Genomic DNA, 20563 nt, shown 5'->3' with positions numbered 1-20563 from the left:
GAAATGTGCAGGCCGTCGCAATCATTGCCGTCGAGTCGCATTCTGCTGCAAAGCCATGATTTCCTGGGAGATTCGTACGGCAAAATAGCAAACGGAGCCGTATGTCAGCAAATGTGGGGCAGAATGCAACATACTCACAAGTACTGGAACCGTGCACGTGCAGTGCCCCACCTGCGTTTGTGCATACATGTGCACAAACGAAGTCTAAGAATTATTGGGCACCACTCACTGCCAGCGTGAAACCAGCGACCAAACAAACATTCGAGTCGTCAAACCAAATACTCATACGGGCGCCCGCGTACGCTCGGACCCACAATTCCAGCACTTTCCTGCAGAGCCGCTGAAAACTGAAAGACGGAAATGCCCGTAAAAATTGCTGACACTAACCTGGTAGGAATACGATTTCCGCCCGGGGTGCTCGTCTGCATAATGTACACGCCACAAAAAATATCAATGAACGGATGCTGGCGATTTAATACACGACTAGTTGGTGCCGGCTTATTCTGTCTCCCGCACAAAGAACGCATTGTCTCTGTAGACATGCACACGACGAAGCAGCGTCGCGTACCGGTTCATAACAGCATCTCTGTCATCTCACCCGCAGGAGGTAGACAAACAGTTACCGAAAGCGCGCGTTTTCCCGTAGGCATGGGACAGCTCGTATTCCTGAGCCGTTTGTATTATGGACGGACGTTGCTCAACACCAGAGGCGAGACGGCGGCCACAGGTCTTACTTTTTCACAACGGAAAGCATGGTTTCGGTGAACTGCTCCAGCTTCTTCATGTCAGGAACGTATTCGTCCTGTTCCCTGAGTCGCACATCGGGAAATCGCAAACTGCGAAATTCACGAAGCATCACGATGGGTTTCTACGAAGATATCATTGCACTGAAACAATGAAACGATTATCCTGGTGCCTCGTCGTTGCAGCTGGTGTCTATTTCATCTCCGTTGTTGATTGAAAGGGAGAAGGCTCTAGACGGCACCTGCCCCCCCCCCCCCCTTTCCCCAGGGAAGGTCTCCCTCATAGGCATTCGAAGAACGCCACGGTCCGTTGTGCTTTCCTGGTAATGAAACGATCTTACACCGTGAGAGACAATGGGTATTGCTTTTTATTTTTCCGTGCGCTGGCTATGCGTGGCATGCGTCTGGTACAGATTGCTATTCGAAACGAAAAACGAAAAACCACGTATGCACGACGTAAACCTCCCCTCCCCCCCCCCCCTCCCCCTCCCCCCCCGCCATTCCAGTACAACTGGTGCGAGGTCACACAGAAAACGGCGTCCTGACGCCTCCCGGTAGGTAAGCAAAAAGTATTTCCCCCGGGCCGAATGTACAATAGCTTCAGACAGCGTCTCTGCCCCTCTCTCTCACGAATCGTGGAGCGACGCAGAGGCGTCATTTTATTACCCGTAAATGAAGAGGCACGGGACGTCGAGAGGCGCCAGGATCTGCGACAACTCCTCCTCTGTGAGGTCCGTAGAGAACATATCATCGTCTCCGAGTCGCTGAGTCAAACTTAGCAACCTGCGGGTATGTAGTAGAGACAGCAAAGCAAGCTGCTACGCTGGCCTTTGCCATATACTCAGAAGGACTTCTGCGAGCCTATCCGTCGCTCGCCTAGACGTGTCGCCCTTCCAGCGCTCACCACAACACGACCCAAAAGACGCCCCAACAGCATAGACCGGTACGCTGTCCTTTCACGGCAGTGCCTGTTCGGTTTTCTTGCATACCGTTTAAAGCACAAGCATAAGGTTGTCAATACAGGTATTACCCGTATTCGGAGACACCCCCACAAGCCGCGTCCTTTATGAGCATAAGCGCAAGCTTTTGTTTTTTCTTCCATATTTCCGCGTGTCTTTGCCGTGCGCAGCTCAACTGCAAGTCATCTTGCGACACCAGATCAATGCTACTGTTAGCTCACTGCTTGACACCCGAGCTTCGAAGAAGCGCGTAAATCATGTTGCTCTTCACTAACACGCGTATACCTAAATCATTCTCGGCAGTGCACTAAATGCACGTTTTCCGTCTTCCTGCCGATACGCATTCTTCTCAGTGAACCCAAGGAAGAGAAAACGCGCAATGGGATCGTCTCCGCCTACCTCTTTGCCGTGAAGTGGCAGCCCATAACGCGCTCCGGCAAAACTCCATCTGGTTCGCCTTTCTCCACGAGTCGCATCGCCTCCTCCACAAGATGTTTCGTGGTGGCGCCGCTGAGCAGCGACTGCAAAAACATACTACTGTCATAGGGGATGAGCAACTGCCGATGCGCTTCACGACCTTTCACGAAACACCGAAGATGACCCCGATGAGGCATAAGACAGCCAACATCTCAAGATTGGGTTCCATGTCCCCTTTCACCAATATACCGTGAGCCTTGAACCTCGCCTTTGGTTGGCTCCGAATGCCTTAAGCCTCGTATGGGGTTGACTGGAAGTAGTGCAGCAATATCCCTCCCCGTTCCGCGCTGCTTCCGTCTGCTCTGCTTGTGGAAACCCTCAGGCAAAATCAGTTCCCCGTCTTACGAAGGCCTCTCTGTCGCTAATAGCCGAGAGGAGGATGGCGCCGTCGATTTTCGACTGCGGATCTTGGCTCGCATTCACGTGCCGGAGATAGCTGACAATGTCCTGTGCGCCTGTGGAGTGACCCGCCATCACGACCTTCTTCATGCGCATTTCCTTCCTCAGGTAGCGCACCTGAGGACGAAAGAACATAATGAAAAGGGATGATGTGCCCCCCTCCTGCAGCTCGAAAACACGCTGTCCAACAACTCTCCGGCGCGCCAGCGTCGGTGGCAGTGAGACTGCTTTCTTCAGTCAAATCCCGCCCGAGGGTGCAACGTTTGCTCTTCACCTCCATACAGTACACCGCCACTGATCTCGCAGGCTAACGACAGCAGAGCTAGACGAGCGCCACTGTCCCAGGCCACTCCACCGCATCAACAGGGACTTCCGGCAGATGTCACACTCGTCAATGTGTGGTCAAGCGAATAATAAACAGGAAATTTCGTCTCAAGTTTATTCTCCCACAACCAGCAATTGAAGATGCTAGGAGCGTTACTTTTTCCCCCATGTCGTATTAGACTGCAGGCGAATCTCCACATTGCTTCAAGAAGCCCTCGGCTGCTCTAAGCACAACGATGAGCCGAATTTTCTGCTACATGCATATAAATAATTATGTATTCATGTACCGATATCTGTCAGACAAAATGCCTCAGCTGTTCCTGCAAAAACGAGTCAGCTGCAACTGCAGGCCCCTTGAAATCACTGCCGCAGACCGCAATGACAGCTGGATTCCACTGCCTACTCATTCGGCTACACTGTGGCTCGGCCTGAGGACGTACAACGACTTCCAATTCACGGGCGTCTTGCTGAAGCGTGGACATGCCGCATGACCCGAAGGAGGAGGACAGGTTGACCTGAAAGCAGAGTTCCGGCACCAGAGATTCACGACCTACTGAACGTTTCTCCCCATGTGACACGGGTTGTATCATATTAACGCGCAGGAAGGAAGAGATCAAGCAGTCGGAAGACGTCCGCAAGGACGTGTCACATCGCGGTGGAGCTACCACTTGGGTCCAGGGAGACAAACAAAAGAAACCAATGCGATATGTAGCTGCACAGCCAGACCTTGTAATCTCGTGAAGTACACGAGCGGATCTCCTACACATTCGGGTTCATTCTCGTCAGCGGGTGTCGAGCTGCAGTGTGGACTTTAAACACTGTTTCTCCATGACTAATGCAGTACAGTTTGTCGCGGCAGATTGCGAGTACGGACGGTGTCACAGTGTAAAACGCACTTTTGTTCAGTCGCCGTAAGACACAAAGCGGGATGGCACAGACTTGCATATAACACGCGTGCGCATATACGTGCTTGCGCAAGACCGTACGCACACATGTGCATTAAAGCATTTGCGCATGAGTAACAAGCCAAAGGAATTCGCACAGACGTAAACAAGGGGAACTATGAAAGTGGAGTACGCCTGTCCACGTAACGGGCGGCAATGAGATGTCGGGCACGCCAGTGCCAAACTCTCGCATGACACTGTGGCTTCTTGCCAGGCAGCACGCATCCGTTGAATAAAATGCGATCGGAGGCTGAGGGCCGAAGTTGTGCCCACACCCTCACCTGAATGGTAGCGAAGCCAAGGCGATCGACTGCTTGCGCGAGGGAGGGCAGCCAGCCGTGGGACATCATTCCTGCGGCATGCGGTAGCATAACGGAACTCAGAAACTGCAGTGCGCCCGCCTGACTCCCTCCTATGGCATGAATGAATCAGAAGACGTGCCTCTCACATGTCACAAGGCTGCAATCGACCACGACCGGTTTAAGGATCCACGAATATCGGAGAGGAGAGCGCCATAATCCGCCAGCAGAAGACGGAAACGCCGTACAGGTCTTTTAACAAGACCACACGTCATTCAAAACAACCCGGGAAGCAGGTAAATCTAATTCTCACATGCGCATAAACATACGTCGCCAATCTGTTCCTTTGATACACGAGATCTGCAGTCAACGACGAACAGGACTAAGCAAGCTGCTATGTATACTGCGATGACACTTTGAGAATTGCTGAACTGAATAGCTGTGCTGGAGGGGTAGCACCAAATTTCCGAAACACGATAATACTTGTGACCGAGTGTGAGATAGCAGGGTGACTACTGATACGGCAGTTTCGCTGTCTGTGACCGCGTGCACGCCGGCAGCCTATGAAATAGGGAAGGAGGTTCTGTACAGCTCACAGGTGTTGTGGATGCCGTGGAATACCTGGCCTCGGGGGTTCCATTATATTATAGTATATTGTTTTACAGTATATTATATATGTCTGCTAATAACTATGGACTTCTGTACGGGACTACATGGTCAAACCGAAGTTCGGGTGGACTGTCATATATCCTGTAGTGGGCGAGTAAGCCTACCTTCTGTGAGACCCGAGACGAACAGCAACGCGCATTCGTTGCCGTCGGCATACGAGGCGAAGAGCAAAACGTTGGGATGCCCTCGGCACGGCTGTGCCAAAACACCGCGCATGCACGGGCCTCGTCCCGAAATTTCTCCATTTGTGTTTCCGTTTGCAGCATCGATTGAAGGCATCGCCTTGAGCGACGCAGTGGAACCTTTAGACTCCATCTCGCGTTAGAACAGTACGGCGTCAGTGGCGATTCTCCGGGCACGATTCCGCCTAGGGCTTCCACCGAAGAAGATGGATGCAAGATATCTTGGAGATGATTCACTCAATTATACCTCTGCACTCCAACTCTTGGCTCTCGTTGAAGTTCGTAGATCGGTTTAGGGTTTAGGGTTATTCAGGGCAAAGCAATGCAAAGTGTCACGCTGCGGTAGAGGAAGAAGAGACGTAAAGGTGTGAGGCAAAGAAACCTCGTAAACAGGTGAGAAAACGTTTCTTCGGTTGGTATTCTCCAACGGTTTACAGAGTTCGCTTCTTCAGGATGGAGCCCATCCGGCGCACACGTAAAACACCTCTGAGCGGAGAATACCCTAGAGAGGGAACCCAAAGAGGGCAACTTTGGGCCGTCTGTTCAGTGCAAAAGTGCAATCACAGCGGATTCTGTGGTGCCGACCCAGAAGAGAAACGCCAGCCTTTGCTCTGGCTATCCTGCGAAGTCCCTTGCGACCCTTCAGGCACGTCAGAAGCAGGAAATTGTATGTCAGCACCGCAATAAAGCAGAACTCGACACGCCGCGTGACCAGCAACTCTATCGGCGCAGAAAAGAGAAGGAGGACAGACACGGACGTTCAATATGTCCGGAAACTCTACACATTTTTTTTAGAAAAGAGAGAGATGGAAACGCGGCCGCTGCGCTTGCTCCCGCGCCGCCGCTGGCGATGATTTAGGGGGACACCGCTGGAGATGATTTAGGGGGACACCGCTGGCGATGAGTTGGGGGGACACCTTTTCTCAGGTCTGCTGGTTGTATCTGCACGTGAGGTGGTTGCCCCAGTGAGCTCCTAGCTTCAGCAATGGGCATGTATCCAGAAGCAAAGCTGTGGAAACCCGATGAACATAGTCACGGTCACGAGTGTGAATCCTTGCTCAGGATTCATCTCGCGGCGAGTTGCTGTAATACGATTACTTGAGCAGCCCGTTGACTCACCACGGACGCACTAGCAGTCCCCAACAGAAACGCAGATATGGAGAGGCAGGTCGCTGCAGACTGAAAGCTGTTAAAACCAGCAGAGTTGATGCCTGTTGTCAACGGCTTCTAGATTTCCAGAGTGAAGCTGCTGCTGTTCTCGGTATTGAGCCTCGTGCGTGCATTTAGCCACATGGTGACAACACCACCGACGGCGCGAGTGGGAGCCGACAAAGTTCACTAGCAGGCCTGCCTTCGATGAAGTCTATGGGATACACAGTGCCGTCTTCTCAGCGCTTGTGTTACGCAATGTGTGTATCCACCTTCCAAATAAATGTCGCTATGTCACCTGGGACTGCCCCGGGGACCCCACACACGGCAAAGGGGAGGGAGGTAGGGCGGAACAAGCCAGAATTTGTGAGTGTATTGGAGTGGAACGCTGTCTGTTTCGCAGAAGAGCCCATTATTCTTCTTACAAGGAAAAACTAAGATACTAAGTAGGTCCGCAAGGGAGCGGAGAGTGTTAGCTTTCCACAGACGCCCCCCCCCCCCGGCCCCCCCCTTTGCGCAGACATTGCGCGCTGCCTTGACAGATGGGTTTATTATTGGAGAGACCCGCCGAACCGCGTCGGCACGGGACACCTTGGAAGTCCCAGCGCGAGGAAAAGGTTGCTCCAAGAAGGAAATTTTGAGCACAAACTGGAATTGTGAACTGAGGAGGGCAAAATACGTGTACAGTCTTGTGGTGACAGTGAAGTGAACAAGAGGAGCGGTACGGTCGGCGGACCGGCCGTGGTGGGCAGAGGCAATGGTGGGGGAAATGGGTGTGCCCCCTGCTACCGGTGAGATGGTGAGAGATACGAGAGGAATAGGGAGGACGGCAAGGCCGAGCCCTGTGGTCGAACCCGTCACGTGTGGGCCTGTGACGATCCCCCGATACGACATCTTGACCTGTTTCCGAGACTTTCCCGAGCCACTTTGTCGCTTTCTCTTCTTCCAACCTCTCTCTCTGCGCTGGTCATGCTACGGTGGCTTGAAACACGCGGACACCAAGCTGTGTGGAAGCAACGTAAGTGAGTTAGCGTCTTTACCCCCCACAGGCTAAGCTTAGCATTTCGTAGCGCGGATAGCCGAAAAATTTCACTTACAAAGGGTCCTCTGAACACTTCTCCTCCGCCTCTCCACTTTGCCTCCGGGCTCTCGTGAACGCACTCTCCACCGTCGTTTACGAACTCTGTTGTCTCCCCTCGTCTTATTTGATTTCTCGCATTTCCCTTTTCTCGCAGACGCCCGTTCCGTCCGCTTCAGCACCCTAGCAGGAAGTTCCCCTCTGCGTCTCGTCTTTTTAACGCGTCCAAATATCCAGGGACTGTTTTCACAATCAGTTTGGTCTGTTCAGCTCCTGCATGCTTTTTTTCTCATGCCAGGATCCGGGTTCGGTAGAAAGCTGTGCGGTTGTATGTGCATCTGGCTCCGTCCTCTCGGTGGGTTACGAAAAGAAGGTGTTGTCCGTGCAGGCGAGAAGAAGATTCCAGACGTTACATGTCCATTCCCTTACCCTGGACGTGTCCCAGAACAAGAGTAACGACCCACTGCCTTCTCGCTGGGCGGCTTCTCGATTTATTGGCTTGACCGTTCCTAGTGCTTCCTTTCCTCTCCTGGCTCCCCTTCCATCTTTCAGGTCTCCCGTCCGGCGCCCCTTTCATGAACGTTCGTCAACGGACTTCATCCTCAAGCGAAGGCGGCCTTTCCCACTTCCTGCAGGAACATAGAGCTAAGGTTTTGGATAGAAATAATTTGTTCAAGTTTCTGCCCGGCTTCGTAAAAGATGGCTACTCTTGCAGACTCGGCGTGCTCCGACGTTGAGACGGAACAGGTGCAGGATCTGAGTAACCCAGATGTTGTCACCAAGTATCGTACTGCTGCAGATATCGCTAATGGAGCGCTGAAGAAGGTGAGCACACATCCCGCAGTCAAAATCATAGCACGCAAAACATGGGGTCTACTGTGCCTCCCGTGTCCGTATCGTCGTCGAAGCGTACGGGGAAGATTGGCCGAGAGGGGAGAGCCAACAAATTATGTACTTCATTGAGGCTGGGACAGGGTGGTGTCGCCTCACACAGGTGGATGTAGACAGACAGTCACAGGGGGTATCATCGTGGGTTTTTCGTATCTTCTGTTGCTGTTGCTCCTGCGGTTCTCAACTGCAACGCGAAGGGTGTGTGCCCTCAGTGACGCAGCAGTCAGTCAGTTGCAATCGCACGTAAACACGGGGGCAACTATGCGATGGGGAGTGCCGTGGCGGAGCTCTGTGGCGCCTTGTTCAATTCAGGTGATTTGCGGCTGCGTGCCGGGAGCTGACGTCTACGCGTTGTGCAAATTGAGCGACGCCTACATTACGGAGGCGTGCTCCAAGGTGTATAACAAGAAGGAGAATGGGAAGAAGATGGAGAAGGGGATTGCCTTCCCAACTTGCATCTCCGTTAATGAGACCTGCGGGCACTTCTCCCCTGTCGACGAGACCCCGGAGACCAACAGAGTTTTGGTCGAAGGCGACATCGTCAAGATTGATTTGGGCTGCCACGTCGACGGATACTCCGGTGTTGTCGCCTACACAGTCGTGTGCGATGCAGTCTTGCCCAGCGTCTTCGAGGCTAGCGCGGCAGGCAAGGCCGTCGCCCACATCTCCGGCAGGAAGGCGGACGTCATCAAGGCGTGCTGGACAGCTGCAGAGGCATGCATGCGTCTTGTTAAGGCAGGCCATAAGAGCACAGACCTCACAAAGACCATCGAACTTGCAGCAAAGCAATACAACTGCATCCCTGTGCAGGTGAGGTCCTCGCAGCATCGGAAAGGTGTTTGTATTGGGACACTGGCGGCAAGCTGTTGTCAACACTCGTGTGTGGCAGTCGTCTTGCGCGCTGCAATGAAGGAATCACGGTGCTTCGGGGTCTTCCACAAGCACGTCATCCACGAGGTTGGGGAGTCGGCCCAAGCTAGCTCTCCGGAAAGGTCGAACCAAGCCTACGGTACTTAACTTTTTGGCGCGTACGCTTCTGTCTTCTTGTGTATGGTTCAGGGCGTCCTTTCTCACCAGCTCAAGCGTTACGTCATCGAGGGAAGCAAATGCTTCGCCGGCGTGGCACCTGGCCCAGGCGAAGACAAGGTAAGAATGAAGTCGAAATTATGTTTGTGTGTGGAGCCCGGAAGAAATACCGGTGAAGTTCCAAGAGTTTTTGTCAACATGATCTGCTTCCACGCTCTCCTGTGTATACTGCGCGTGTTAGAAACAATGGGCTGGCATTGCATACTCAGTGGTGCTTGACTAGACGGCGAGGGTGCTGTGCGTATAACCGGATGCGAGAGATTTCGCCGAGGGCAGCTTACTGGGCCAGGAGGATATCCAGTCTGTGCTTCATTTGTCGTTCCTTTTGCGGCACCGATGTGATGGTATTAATACGTCGTTAGCTCTTCACAGCACCAAGTACGTAGGCGAGACTAAGGCAGTAGCATCGACGTTTAACAGTTTCTACAGCCTGAGCAGGAAGACCGATCAAAAGTTGTTGCCCGGTCTTGTGGTTGTGTGTTGTCTCAGCCAGAGGAATTCGAGTTCGAAGTCAATGAAGTCTATGGTGTTGACATCGTCATTTCCACAGGTGAGCGTCATTACAGCGCGTTGGATAGAGATATTTTCGGCAGTGTGGTCAGTTTTGAGGGCGGACATGCCGTTAAATGGAACGAGTGGAGGAAGAAAGCGGGGGCTTAATTCATTCAGGGGGCGTTTGATCGTTCGACTGTTTGCTCACAGGTGAAGGAAAGGTACGGGGCACAGTGATCAAGCCAACAGTTTACAAGCGCGCGGTCGATCGCACGTACATCCTGAAGTCGCAGCTCGGTCGTCACTTCATGAGCGAAGTCCAGAATAGTAAGTCGTGGAAGATATTCGCTTGGGTTGGGGTTCGAAAAGTTGATGCGACAGAGTGAAGGAAAGAGTGTCGCATATTGGCACTGTTGTGAATCAAGGGGCATGGAAGCATACTATGAGCGAGACCATGCTGTGGCATAGTATAGGCGCTATTAATGCAGGTCTGTGATTTAGTCGGGTTTTTTTCTAGTTTGCAGTTAGTTCTGTATGTACTCGGCAGAGAGTAATTGTCGTCGGAAGTGGGTGTGCGTTTGCAGCGTCCTATCCAAACATGGCATGGCTTAATTTCGCTTTGCGTAAGAGGGGCGAATTTTCTTCATGTGCAACCAAATTTATACGGTGTGATGTGCTTTGTAGAATATCCGACCTTGCCGTTTTCCCTTCGCGGCTTTTCCGATGACAGAGCATGCAAAGTGGGTGTCGCAGAGGCGATGCGCCACGAGCTGCTTCACCCTTACCCGGTTATGACAGGTACGGACCACTTCAGGTAGAGGCATTTGATAGTGTGTCAACATCTTCCGGGTGTGTTTTTCCGACGTCATTGAATTGTGCTTCTGCATGCGTGGAGTTTTTAGTTTTGTGATGCTGGCGGAGTTTCAATCAATAATCTCCGTGGGGTGCTCATTGTTGTCCCGGGGAGCAGTATCGGCTGCCAGTAAGCAGACTGCTTTTCCCTAGGAGAGAATGCTGTCTTTTCCCGTACCAGCCTTGTCTCGTCTATTTGCGTTATACTCAGAGAAACAAGGAGAATATGTTGCACAGTTCAAGTTCACTCTCCTTCTCCTCCCCACGGGCACAAAGAAGGTAAGCCCAGGATGCCACCAGACAATCCGACTAGGCTCGAAGCGAGCGAAGTAAATCTGTCATTGGGCTGCTGCTTGTCGCGATGCTCTGGTTCACCTCAGCTGCGGCGCGGTATACTTAGTGATCTGCTTTGTATTTTCCTGTCCTACACAGACATGCGGCGTAAATCGTATTGCTCTACACCAACGGTGACATATCCGTCTTCTTCGAGTTACAATCTTTTGGGCTGTGTATGGTGGCAAGGTTGATTTTTCAGTGCTAAGATTGATGGACAACGGGGGGCCACGTCATGCCTGCCGTTTTCGAATGTGCCATTCTTTTTGTAGGTGACTGGCCTTCCTCTTGTGTACGAGAAAGAGTTGAAGAGCAGCCACAGCGTCGAAGATGAGAGTCTTAAGGCGTTGCTTGCAACTTCTGTAAATCCGAAGAAACTGAAGAAGCGGGCGCAGGCGGGGAAGAAGGAGGATGGAGCGAATGACGCATAGTGTTAACAGCAGCGGACAAAACTGTCGGTCGGCTGGAGCTTCTCATCTGCCTTCTGCCACGCCGGATACCCGAGCCGTATGCAAGTGCATGCCTGCATGCATGCGGCTTTGGAGGACAGCCGTTAGGAGAGCTGTCAAAGCAGATAACGTAGCGATGCATATGCGTCTCCTACTTCTCCGCCTCCGCAGAGGAAGTAGAAGTGACAAACAAGACCTGAGGCATGGGGTTGCAGTTTGGGAAAACACGCAGTTGCAAGGCGTCATGAGGACGAGAACACGCTGAAGCCGAAGAGGGGTCACGGATGCACAAAGGTGGCACTTGGCAGTTTGTGCGGCTTGTGCATGTATTCTCTCCTCCTTTTGTCCAGTCTCACATCGTCATATTGAACTCAAGGTGTTAGGCGAATGAAGAAAAAAGCGACCCTCTCATCGATTGTCTTGAAGTGTGGACGCGTGATCGCGTAATTTGCTGCTTTGAGCAGAACACATGCTAGTCTGTTGTTCTGAATTTGTTCCCTTGGGCGTCCCTCTAGGCAGCCCCAAATCCTCTGAAGGGCAGCAGCGTCGCGCAATGTCCACGTCCTAGTCTTAAGCTGTGTACGAACAAAGAAGCTGCTTGAAGTGCGATTCTTTTGTTTTGTCCTTTGTCATGCCTTTCCCCCTTATGCCCTGCCCCTCGACGGCTCCCATATCTCGTCAGCAAAGCAGTATCAATGATGCAAACAGTCTCATCGTGGCACAGGAGCGTGCTGCAGCCCGTTGTGCACAAAGGAGCGCTGTGCTCACACTGCACGCAAAGAAATCCAGAGCGTTTCGGACAGTACACTGGAGAACGGAAGGCGGGTGCAGCCGTTGGGGTCGTATTTATCTGAATATATGCATATGTTCTCAAGAAATCAGCTAAATGAAAGTGGCCTTCCTAGCAAAGTACGTAGTTTTCAGGTGGACGTCCACGCATCGAGCGAAAAAGTGAATACTGTTGAGCAGGGAGAGAGGCCTAAAACAGCGCTCACGCGCTCTATCGGTATCGGGACTAGGGAGTGGCTCATGAGTAAACGAAGTTGTACGCTGCCGAATAAAGGTATTGGGCGCTGCTCGTCCTCGCGTTGAGACTTGTGGGCTAAGTCGTTTCACAAAATGTGTAGGCGATAGGTGAGACGATGGAAATTCGTATCGTGCGTTGCAAATCGTAGAGTGAAACCGATATGAGCCTGCGTGGTGGAGTCTCGGACACTCTGTCAAGGACAAGCATGTAGCGCCCACTTGTACGGATGTCACCCGTGCAATTATCTTGCCGTCTTGTTTAGCTACGAGAAGAAACATAAGCACAGCATGAAACAGGAATCGCGTATGAAAGTTCGTGTAGGGGTGGTACCAGTCTGCCACGTACAGCGTAGTCCAAGTTGGTGCGGCTAGCGGCAGCGTACACGGGGCCTCGCGATTCGTGGAGATCGGCGGCTGCTCTTGTCTCCTGTCTGGTTCGCGTAGCGCGGCTGAGCTAAATCCTGTGTGTATCGTGCGTCGAAACGCGGTCAGGGCCTTTCTTGCTTGGCAACAATACAAGGGCGCGGTCGCACGGTTAAGTGACACAGATATCAGGGTGAACAGGATTAGTCCGACGCACGATGAAAAAATGCGTATGACATCCGTTGTGATGTTTGCTTTGCCAGCCGTAGTTCTTTACATTTCCCTAGTAGTCTTCCACTGGGCACACGGCGCTCAAACTATTTATTATCGAAGTAACCCAATATCCGCTCGGCATTACATAACTCTCACACAGTTGTAGGCTTATGTGTTTCAGGTGTCTCTTGCTTATTCTTTCGAGGTCTTCTTCCACTTTTCTGCCGCCCCGACACGTCGCGAGTTGCGCACTCATGCAGTCAGTCAGTGTCCGCCCCGACGAACATATGAAGCTCATACAAGTGTCTTGGAGTAACTCGGCCCTTGTAAGGAGGCATAGAAGATCAGGGCACCCATGGTGGTGTGCGCAACTGCAAGGGGGGACACACCGATAAGGGCGTTCAATTGTGCTGCAAATTCTCGGGGCTACTTCACCAGAGGACATGGCTGTCCGCCATCTACCGCCCCACGGCGACTGAAGAAATACTTTCCAAATTAGACAACGGAAGTTGTCTGCCGCGTACTATTCTCTAAAACAAACATGCATTAACACACTCGTAATCGCTCGTCCTCGTGCTTGGCTATGGCACAAGGATGTGACGACGCTCCACAAGCGCATTCGGTGAAAGCGTGACAGACGAGAGCGAACAGGAACTCAACAGGGGGCCACGGAAAACATCCTCAACATGCAAGCTCAAGTTGCGTGTTCTCCCTATAGTGCTCCAGCTGCTTGGAGCTTCTCGATAAGAAAGCCATTGGCTTTGGCCCGCACCTGAGAGACACACATTTCAGAAAACATGCCCTAAACGCGAGTTTGTTGACGTCAAAACCCTAATTGCGTAGAACGACGTGGAGCGTATAGCGAGCCTGATAAAGCCAGAGGTAGTGCGAGAACCCCATACAGCCGGAAGCCGGTGCGTCTTCCAAAGGATCCTACACGACAAACAGGTACATGTGTTCGAGGAGTGTGACTGTCATGGCGTGCGGTTGGTTTTGTGCGCATTCTCGACGATAGGCACTGCAGGGGTCACCAAACTGGTCCTGGAATCAACAGAGGTAGTCGTTGTGCGATGGTACCTCGACCTATGAGACAGTTGTTACTTAATAGCTCACCCAAACTCACGCCTGCGGCACCACGTATTTCAAGTCCCACCCGCGAATATACGGCAGCTCAGCGCGTACAGCATGTGATTTCCACACCTTACCGTGTCATCGCCACCACCGAGGAACTGTCCCCCGATGAAAACGCGGGGAACCGAGCGAGCACCTGTTTTCTTTCCCAAGTAGTCTTGGATAGCATCCATGTACGGGTTGTTCTCGATTTGTTCAACATGCTGTCAGCAGAGGTACCACAGTTCGCCAAACGAAAAAGTGAAACCGGCTGGTGTGAGGGTTAGACACCTAATAGGGCTCTTCCTCGGAAGGGATGCTCGCGCACCATCAAAGACAACCGCCCGCTGCGCACCTGGAACAGGCGATATCAGCTAGTAGAAAGTGCATTGAGCCCGGCCCAGATCCCGTTCGGGTAGCACGACCCACGAAACAACTCATGAAACGATTGAAAAGGTCGCCAGTTGTGCTGAGAGCAACACTTGGCCGATGCTTTGTGACCACCAGGATCAACGACCCTGAAACACCGAAGAACCCGTGCTACGTCGATGTGCTGCCGAAAGAGAGGCTACGCGCTCAACACATTTACTAGGAATGAAGTCAAAATGATGTCAGTGCCCGCTTTTTCACATTGCCGCCGTGCACATCGTATCACCGGACACATGCATTAACGGAGTGCTAGCATTTTTTAAGTAATGAGCTCACCATGTCCTGCGCTTTGACAGACTGAAGCGCGGCGATCGCTTTCTGGCAATAGGGGCAATAGCTGCGTAGGAAACAGGCACAAAAATCAGTGAGAGCGCACCTTACGAAGAACGGATGACAGAGCGGGGTTCGTGGGACAGTTTGCCGTGAGTAATATCTCTCACACAGTAAAAAGTGAAGAATGAGTTATCCACGAGTCGCACGATGCCCAGTTTTATCAGGGACACAAAAAAAAGACGTGTATGCGCATGCAGCGCGTCGAGCCCGTTAGAAAAGCACAAACAAACAGGTTACGTAGGGAAAGTGCGTATTGCCGTAGATAGGTCTCTCTGAGTTTCGTGAGATGAAATACTTCTGGCTCACCTTTTGGAGAAAACACAAACTTTGTACGTCTGGATAAGATTGTCCACCCATTCTCCAACGTGGGCTTTGCTGGCCAAGGTGACCGCCATCTTTACGGTGACGCAAGCCTTTCGTCGGCAAAGTTCCAGAGGAAGGCACAGTTACAAAAGGGTATTTGGTACACTACAGAAACTACAAAAACCTCGCAGCATGCACCGTCTGAAGAGGCATACCGCGCTTACTGTGCAGAGCAGACGTAACCCCCCAGCTACTCCGCTCGCTGTCGAGGTGATAAAGGCGCGCTCGCCCGAACTGGTTGGTGGTTGAGCAGGTCCCGTGCTACGCTTCAGCCTACTGTCAACCACTGGACTGCTGGTTGTTCACAAGGTTGGAGCGAGCTCGTATCCATCATCATTGATGCAACCTGCAGCACCGCATGCTGAGAAAAGACTGAGTAGACAGAAAAATTCCCAGAGAGCAGCTTGGCAAGCAAATGCTGAGATCAGAACAGGACACCCGCCTCGCGGGAAGTTTGTCGGAAGACCTTTTGCTACGAGTGGGATGGTGTTTGTTTTGTCAAGATACAGTCATTCAACGAGGCCCCGTGCAGCATGCATTGAGAAGTTTAAGCATGATCGAAGAAGGTTAACTGCCCAGCATATATCGTTGTGAGAGCCATCCTAGGAGCGAGTGGTGTGGACAGCCCAACCTTCAACCAGCGGAGAGTCTTTCACTTGGCTGTCATCATGCCCGGTGGAAAAGAGTCGAAAACAACGCGCGAACACAACACGTGCTCCGCGGCCGGCTTGCGCACCGTCTGCTGTTTTGTAAAGTCACTGTTCCTGCCATAGATGTAGTTAATTCCTTTCGAGAACCACGAGACAACCACGCTCTACAGTCCATGCGCCTATCTCATGTGATTTACCACTGCAGGAATCTTTTACGGGGCTGCACGTTTCCCCTTCGCAGGATGTAGACGTTCGGCCTTACTATGCTATCAGAAACATCCCGACAAGAAACTAGTGGCCTTCCCCTTATCGAGTATTCTCAGATGGTCTGTCGCAACTTCAGCGTTTTTCCGAACCGAGGGGTTCAATTTCATTCTCACATCTCCGCGTCTTGGCACGAGTGACAGGCCTGGTACAGCGCGGATCCACCCTCTCTGCCTTCTTCCTACCATGATGCTGTTCTTATCGCTTGCTTCTGTGAGTTGAACTTTCTTACCTCGTAGCTGCAGCGTATTATACTTCAGGATGTGGACGTGCAGCCATGAGAAGCCACCCACGGCAAAGCTGAAATCGAAGCCGACAACTCTGCATCGCGCGCGATGATGGCCTGCAAAATTTCACACAGCCAAGAAAGGTGTGATTACAGCCCGATATAGAAATCACCTTTGCCTATGTGTGCCATCGGCAAATCTCGAGTATAGTGACCGGCCCGAGTTGTGGTACAGATTCATTCTAGCAGTTTGAAGCCACTTCCATGCAATCATTTGAGCCGCTTCCATGCACTTTTATGGTCCCAGGCTGGTTTAATAAGTCAAAGTTTAGCCGGGAAGTTAGCGTCTAAAATATATAACCGATAGTCTCAACTTAGATGCACAGATGGACATAATTAATCCTTGTACGCAGTGTCGGCTTCGAAACGACAGAAGTCATGATACGTCGAGAAACTGTTTCATGCAGTGACCTATTGATAAGCACAAAAGGAAAACCAGGCATGCCCTAGCAAGCGTCCACCTGAATGACAACTCAGACGATGTCACTCTATTGCTGAGTGCGATCAACTGGGCATGATGAAGAGTGCGCGAATCTGCAAATGGTTGGCCAGGGGAGTCAGCAAAGTCAGCAGTAGCACCGCCAAACTGGTTAGCGCCTGCCGCTCTCGATATCGGATTTCCACGACGCCTTCTGTCGGTAGACCACGTCTCCTAGGAGATCTAGTCAAGGTGATTGCTGATGCAACACTTACGCCGGGTGTGCGCTTTTCTGTGGCTGCCTATGTCACGTGTTGTGTCCTCCTCCTAGTTGCAATTTCACGACGGAATCTCGCATCCCCTCAGAGTGTCGCTGAACATCGCTCTCACCCATCTTGAGATGCTGTCCACGGAGGAAGTCCGGCACTGCGTGGTGGCATTTTTCTAGTCTGTTGCCGGAGGCATCTCGAGGGGATATAACGTGTTAACAGAAGACAAACCACACCGACACTTTTGTATTACCGGGTGCCGGTCTCTTTTCACCCATCGTGGACCGATACGCCAGCGCCACCGCTTCATCACCAATAACGCTCTACCAAGCACAAGTGCTCTGAAGCAAAGTCGAATGCAAGCATGCCGCATGTGGCTCGGCTCATGTTGAGATGATGTGTGGAAGAGAACATAGCTCACGCGTCCCTGTGGCTTATACGGTGAGGGAGCCTGCGGCAACTCCGAGCCAGGAGAAGCGTTCTGTGGGGGCTGCCTACGGTTCTGGTGAACACCTTACGTCAACGGTGAGTCTGCTTTTATCTCCTCTTGGTAGATTGACCGCAGTGCAATCTACCTACCCAAGAAGCGAAACATTTCCATCCCCGACCGGCAAAAGCTCGAATCAAGTTTCAAACCGGGCCTCTTGAGACATGCAGCAGCGCGGGCGTTTTTAAGTGTTTCCGCGGCTTGCAGAATTTCAGGTCTGGGTATCCCCTGATGCAATATACTCCCCTATATCGGTCGGGACGTCTCTGGTGTCTCATTGCAGCCGAGTCCCTCTCTCTGTAAATTCGTATACTCCGACTAAAATCATCGAGCTGACATCTGAATTGCCCTTGCAATGCCGTTCGCCTACGCGTTGTACTGATCCTCACATGCGTGTGCTGGGCTCGGGAACCGCAGGCTACGTTCTAGCCATCTGTGGCGCTTTTGGCAGGTGGCACACACGCCACCACCGGAAAGACACCCAACTCCGCGCAACCTGCTTTGCTCCACTGCAACAGCCACACTCTAAAATTTGCTGTGGAAGCGCGCTCTAATTCCGCATTTTGGAATGTCGGCGCGCATCGCGCTGTTCGGAAACAATTACCTGCCCAGCTGTCCGGAAGCCTTTCTCTGCTTCTGTCGTGCCAGAATCCACTGCTCAATGTTGAATTTTCTGTGCTAAGATAGATGAGTTCTTTGGATGTAGTCCTTCCCCGTGGTCGAAAAACAAGCCCACCACTGCATCTAAGCAGGACGCAGCTCCCTCGTGCGTGCAACGAGGCAGGGCACCACCCTGCCTCGAGGTCAACGACACTCTGGCAAGCTCGTTGACTAGCAGCAAGCGTTCACATGCGGAATCGTGACGGGGCTCCACTAATACTTGACAGCTGTCCTGTAATGTGATCATTCCTGAAAGCCTGCTGTAACAACAGACGGCAGGACGGCAATTGATCCAAGTCTGCCTGGATAGCCGATACTTTCAACATATTATTCCTGGCGGCGCTTCATCTAAACTCTGTATCTGTAGACGCAGCAGTGCTTCACAGCAACACCTGGGTCGCCTCTTAGAAGGCAGAAAGACCGAATCCAGCAGACATAAGGATGTCGTCCACTTAACACCAGGGACAGACCCGGCGACCACACAGCACAGCACACGTGCGTGCTAGGAAGTGCCGACAACCGTACCGACGCGAGCTGCTATGCCCTCACGCCGTCCGTAGTTGGCTCCCAGTGAGCTTGCCCTGTTCGAGCGTAGCGAATACCGCTTTTTCAGCTTCACATAGGGTTCGAGTGAATTAGACACTTCGGCAAGGCACGCTGCCATAGGAGCCGCTGACCTCCAAAGATCTCCCGATCCACCTGTTCCAACCCAAGGCGTACGGATACAAACGTGGACTAGCACACAACCTGGGTATGCCTCCTTGGTTGCGCCCGTGTCCTGAAAACAAAAGACACTCTTCTACTTCATCTGCATCTATCAGGAGCGTTTTTTTTAGCTCGACGACCTCGTCGAGGAACGTATCTGTGGAACCAAAACTGCAGGTTTCCGAACCATGTTTCTACTGACAGCGTTGCACAACCGAAGAAAACGCACTGTAACCTACCGTGTATACGGTGCCAATGAAGACGCTGCAAGGAAGAGGGTACCTGCCGCCTGCGTGAAAATCGTAGATGCGCCCTTTCCAGCACTCTAGCTGGATTTGCCTGCACAGAAAACAGTTGGCGTCTACACTGCAGAATTGCCTCAATCTTCGCCTTCAGTCTGCCAAGCATCTAGCCGCACAGTTCACCGCACTATTCGTGCTGGATGAGCGAAAAACATTATCTAGCCCCGTCTGCTGGCTATTGAAAGTCCGTACACTTTCTGCCTCACCCTACGCTGTCGCGCATCATACAGCCACATCTCCACGCATCCTGCACATGCTTGTATGCTGGGTCTATTATACGAACTGCCACGACACGCCGTTGCATGCGCCTTTCTTACGTGAAGTCGAGGAGGCGGAACAGATCATCTGTAGCGCCTGTTACCGCTGCTTCGTGGTAGATGGAAAGATCCACCTCTTGGCTTATTGAGTGTACGCACAGAGCATCTCCAGCAACGTCATCACTGCCCGCCCCTATTTCTGCAGATGCGCTGGGCAGCTCATTGAGATTCGCTATGGCCTCTGTATCTGCACCAGCCCTGGCGGATTGCGCTCCCCCTTTATCACTGCTGGGATCACCGCCCAACATTCGGTGGTTGTCTTGCCTTCCCTCCACGGATCCCAGTGTAGCTCTCACTACACATGCCCCTGAAAGTTCTGTGGGGTAAACATAGGATCTCACTACAACAGTGTGCATCGCGCTATTGCCTCCAGCTACATCGACTGGCTTATCTGGGGGCAGAGTCCGGGATTTATCAGGGAAAAAGACGGCCTCACGCCTCCTAGGCACCAATAAACGCTTTTCAAGAAAGAAGCACGGCCACAACCTCGAGCACGACTCATTAAGCACATCACGCAATGAATCGAGTGCGTATTCGTCCGCCACGGGGACCAACCCGCTGGCGCTGCATTGAAGAATATTGCTGTGTTCCCTGAATTTGGCCTCAGGTTTGATTTCACCACATAAGCGCTGCCTTGATGCGACACAGTCAAGAGTGGGTAACACGCTGCACTGACTCGACTCCGCCGGAATTGTTGCATCATTGCGAGGGAGAGGCCGATGCGCTCCTGCCGATGCGCTTACCAGCCTCCCATCCGATGGCAACACAGTTCGGAAACGATGCTGCATGATGCCACTAACTCGCAAGCGTGTCAGCCGACTATGAGTGTGTTATCACAGCATCGACCAGTTCGTCGCCGAAACACAGAAAACCTCAGTCTCGAGAATAGAAAAATCGACTCGCCAGTAATGGGGAGACTAGAGCCCGGGGAGACGACAGCAGACTCCACCGGCGCTGACCTGCATCATCAGTGCAGCGCGTTCCGTGAAGAATAACAAGTTGCTCCAACGGCCCTCGCCGATGACAACAGAGTAATAGGTCT

The 20563-nt window shown here is 52.2% G+C and overlaps 3 protein-coding genes across 3 annotated transcripts in view; 1 reads left to right on the top strand and 2 right to left on the bottom strand.

Moving 5' to 3' along the window:
* BESB_085730 (uncharacterized protein) overlaps window positions 1–5129 on the bottom strand; it is a gene marked incomplete at both ends in the record, with an annotated part of 5149 nt that extends 20 nt beyond the window's left edge. Inside the window, 9 exons of the mRNA XM_029366923.1 lie at window positions 1–63; window positions 388–422; window positions 735–809; window positions 1410–1526; window positions 2102–2223; window positions 2525–2695; window positions 3343–3417; window positions 4128–4198; window positions 4919–5129. The exon at window positions 1–63 is cut by the window's left edge and continues 20 nt beyond it. Coding sequence (XP_029217383.1) covers window positions 1–63; window positions 388–422; window positions 735–809; window positions 1410–1526; window positions 2102–2223; window positions 2525–2695; window positions 3343–3417; window positions 4128–4198; window positions 4919–5129 — 940 coding nt within the window. The remainder of the gene's footprint in view (window positions 64–387; window positions 423–734; window positions 810–1409; window positions 1527–2101; window positions 2224–2524; window positions 2696–3342; window positions 3418–4127; window positions 4199–4918) is intronic.
* A 2793-nt stretch (window positions 5130–7922) lies between these two features.
* BESB_085720 (putative proliferation-associated protein 2G4) lies at window positions 7923–11308 on the top strand (the record flags this gene model as incomplete). Its single annotated transcript, XM_029366922.1, has 8 exons — window positions 7923–8048; window positions 8427–8924; window positions 9174–9260; window positions 9690–9750; window positions 9903–10019; window positions 10377–10490; window positions 10756–10823; window positions 11150–11308. 8 exons carry the CDS (start codon window positions 7923–7925, stop codon window positions 11306–11308), a joined length of 1230 nt encoding a protein of 409 aa, XP_029217382.1.
* A 2332-nt stretch (window positions 11309–13640) lies between these two features.
* On the bottom strand, window positions 13641–15195 carry BESB_085710 (putative glutaredoxin; the record flags this gene model as incomplete). The annotated part of the gene is made up of 4 exons (XM_029366921.1): window positions 13641–13700; window positions 14134–14262; window positions 14744–14804; window positions 15107–15195. The coding sequence occupies 4 exons, from the start codon at window positions 15193–15195 to the stop codon at window positions 13641–13643; spliced, it is 339 nt and encodes a 112-aa protein (XP_029217381.1).
* Window positions 15196–20563: the final 5368 nt, after the last annotated feature.

The sequence above is a fragment of the Besnoitia besnoiti genome, chromosome VIII (assembly GCF_002563875.1).
Source record: "Besnoitia besnoiti strain Bb-Ger1 chromosome VIII, whole genome shotgun sequence".
NCBI classification, from domain to species: domain Eukaryota; phylum Apicomplexa; class Conoidasida; order Eucoccidiorida; family Sarcocystidae; genus Besnoitia; species Besnoitia besnoiti.
This window is presented reverse-complemented; position numbering and strand designations above follow the sequence as displayed.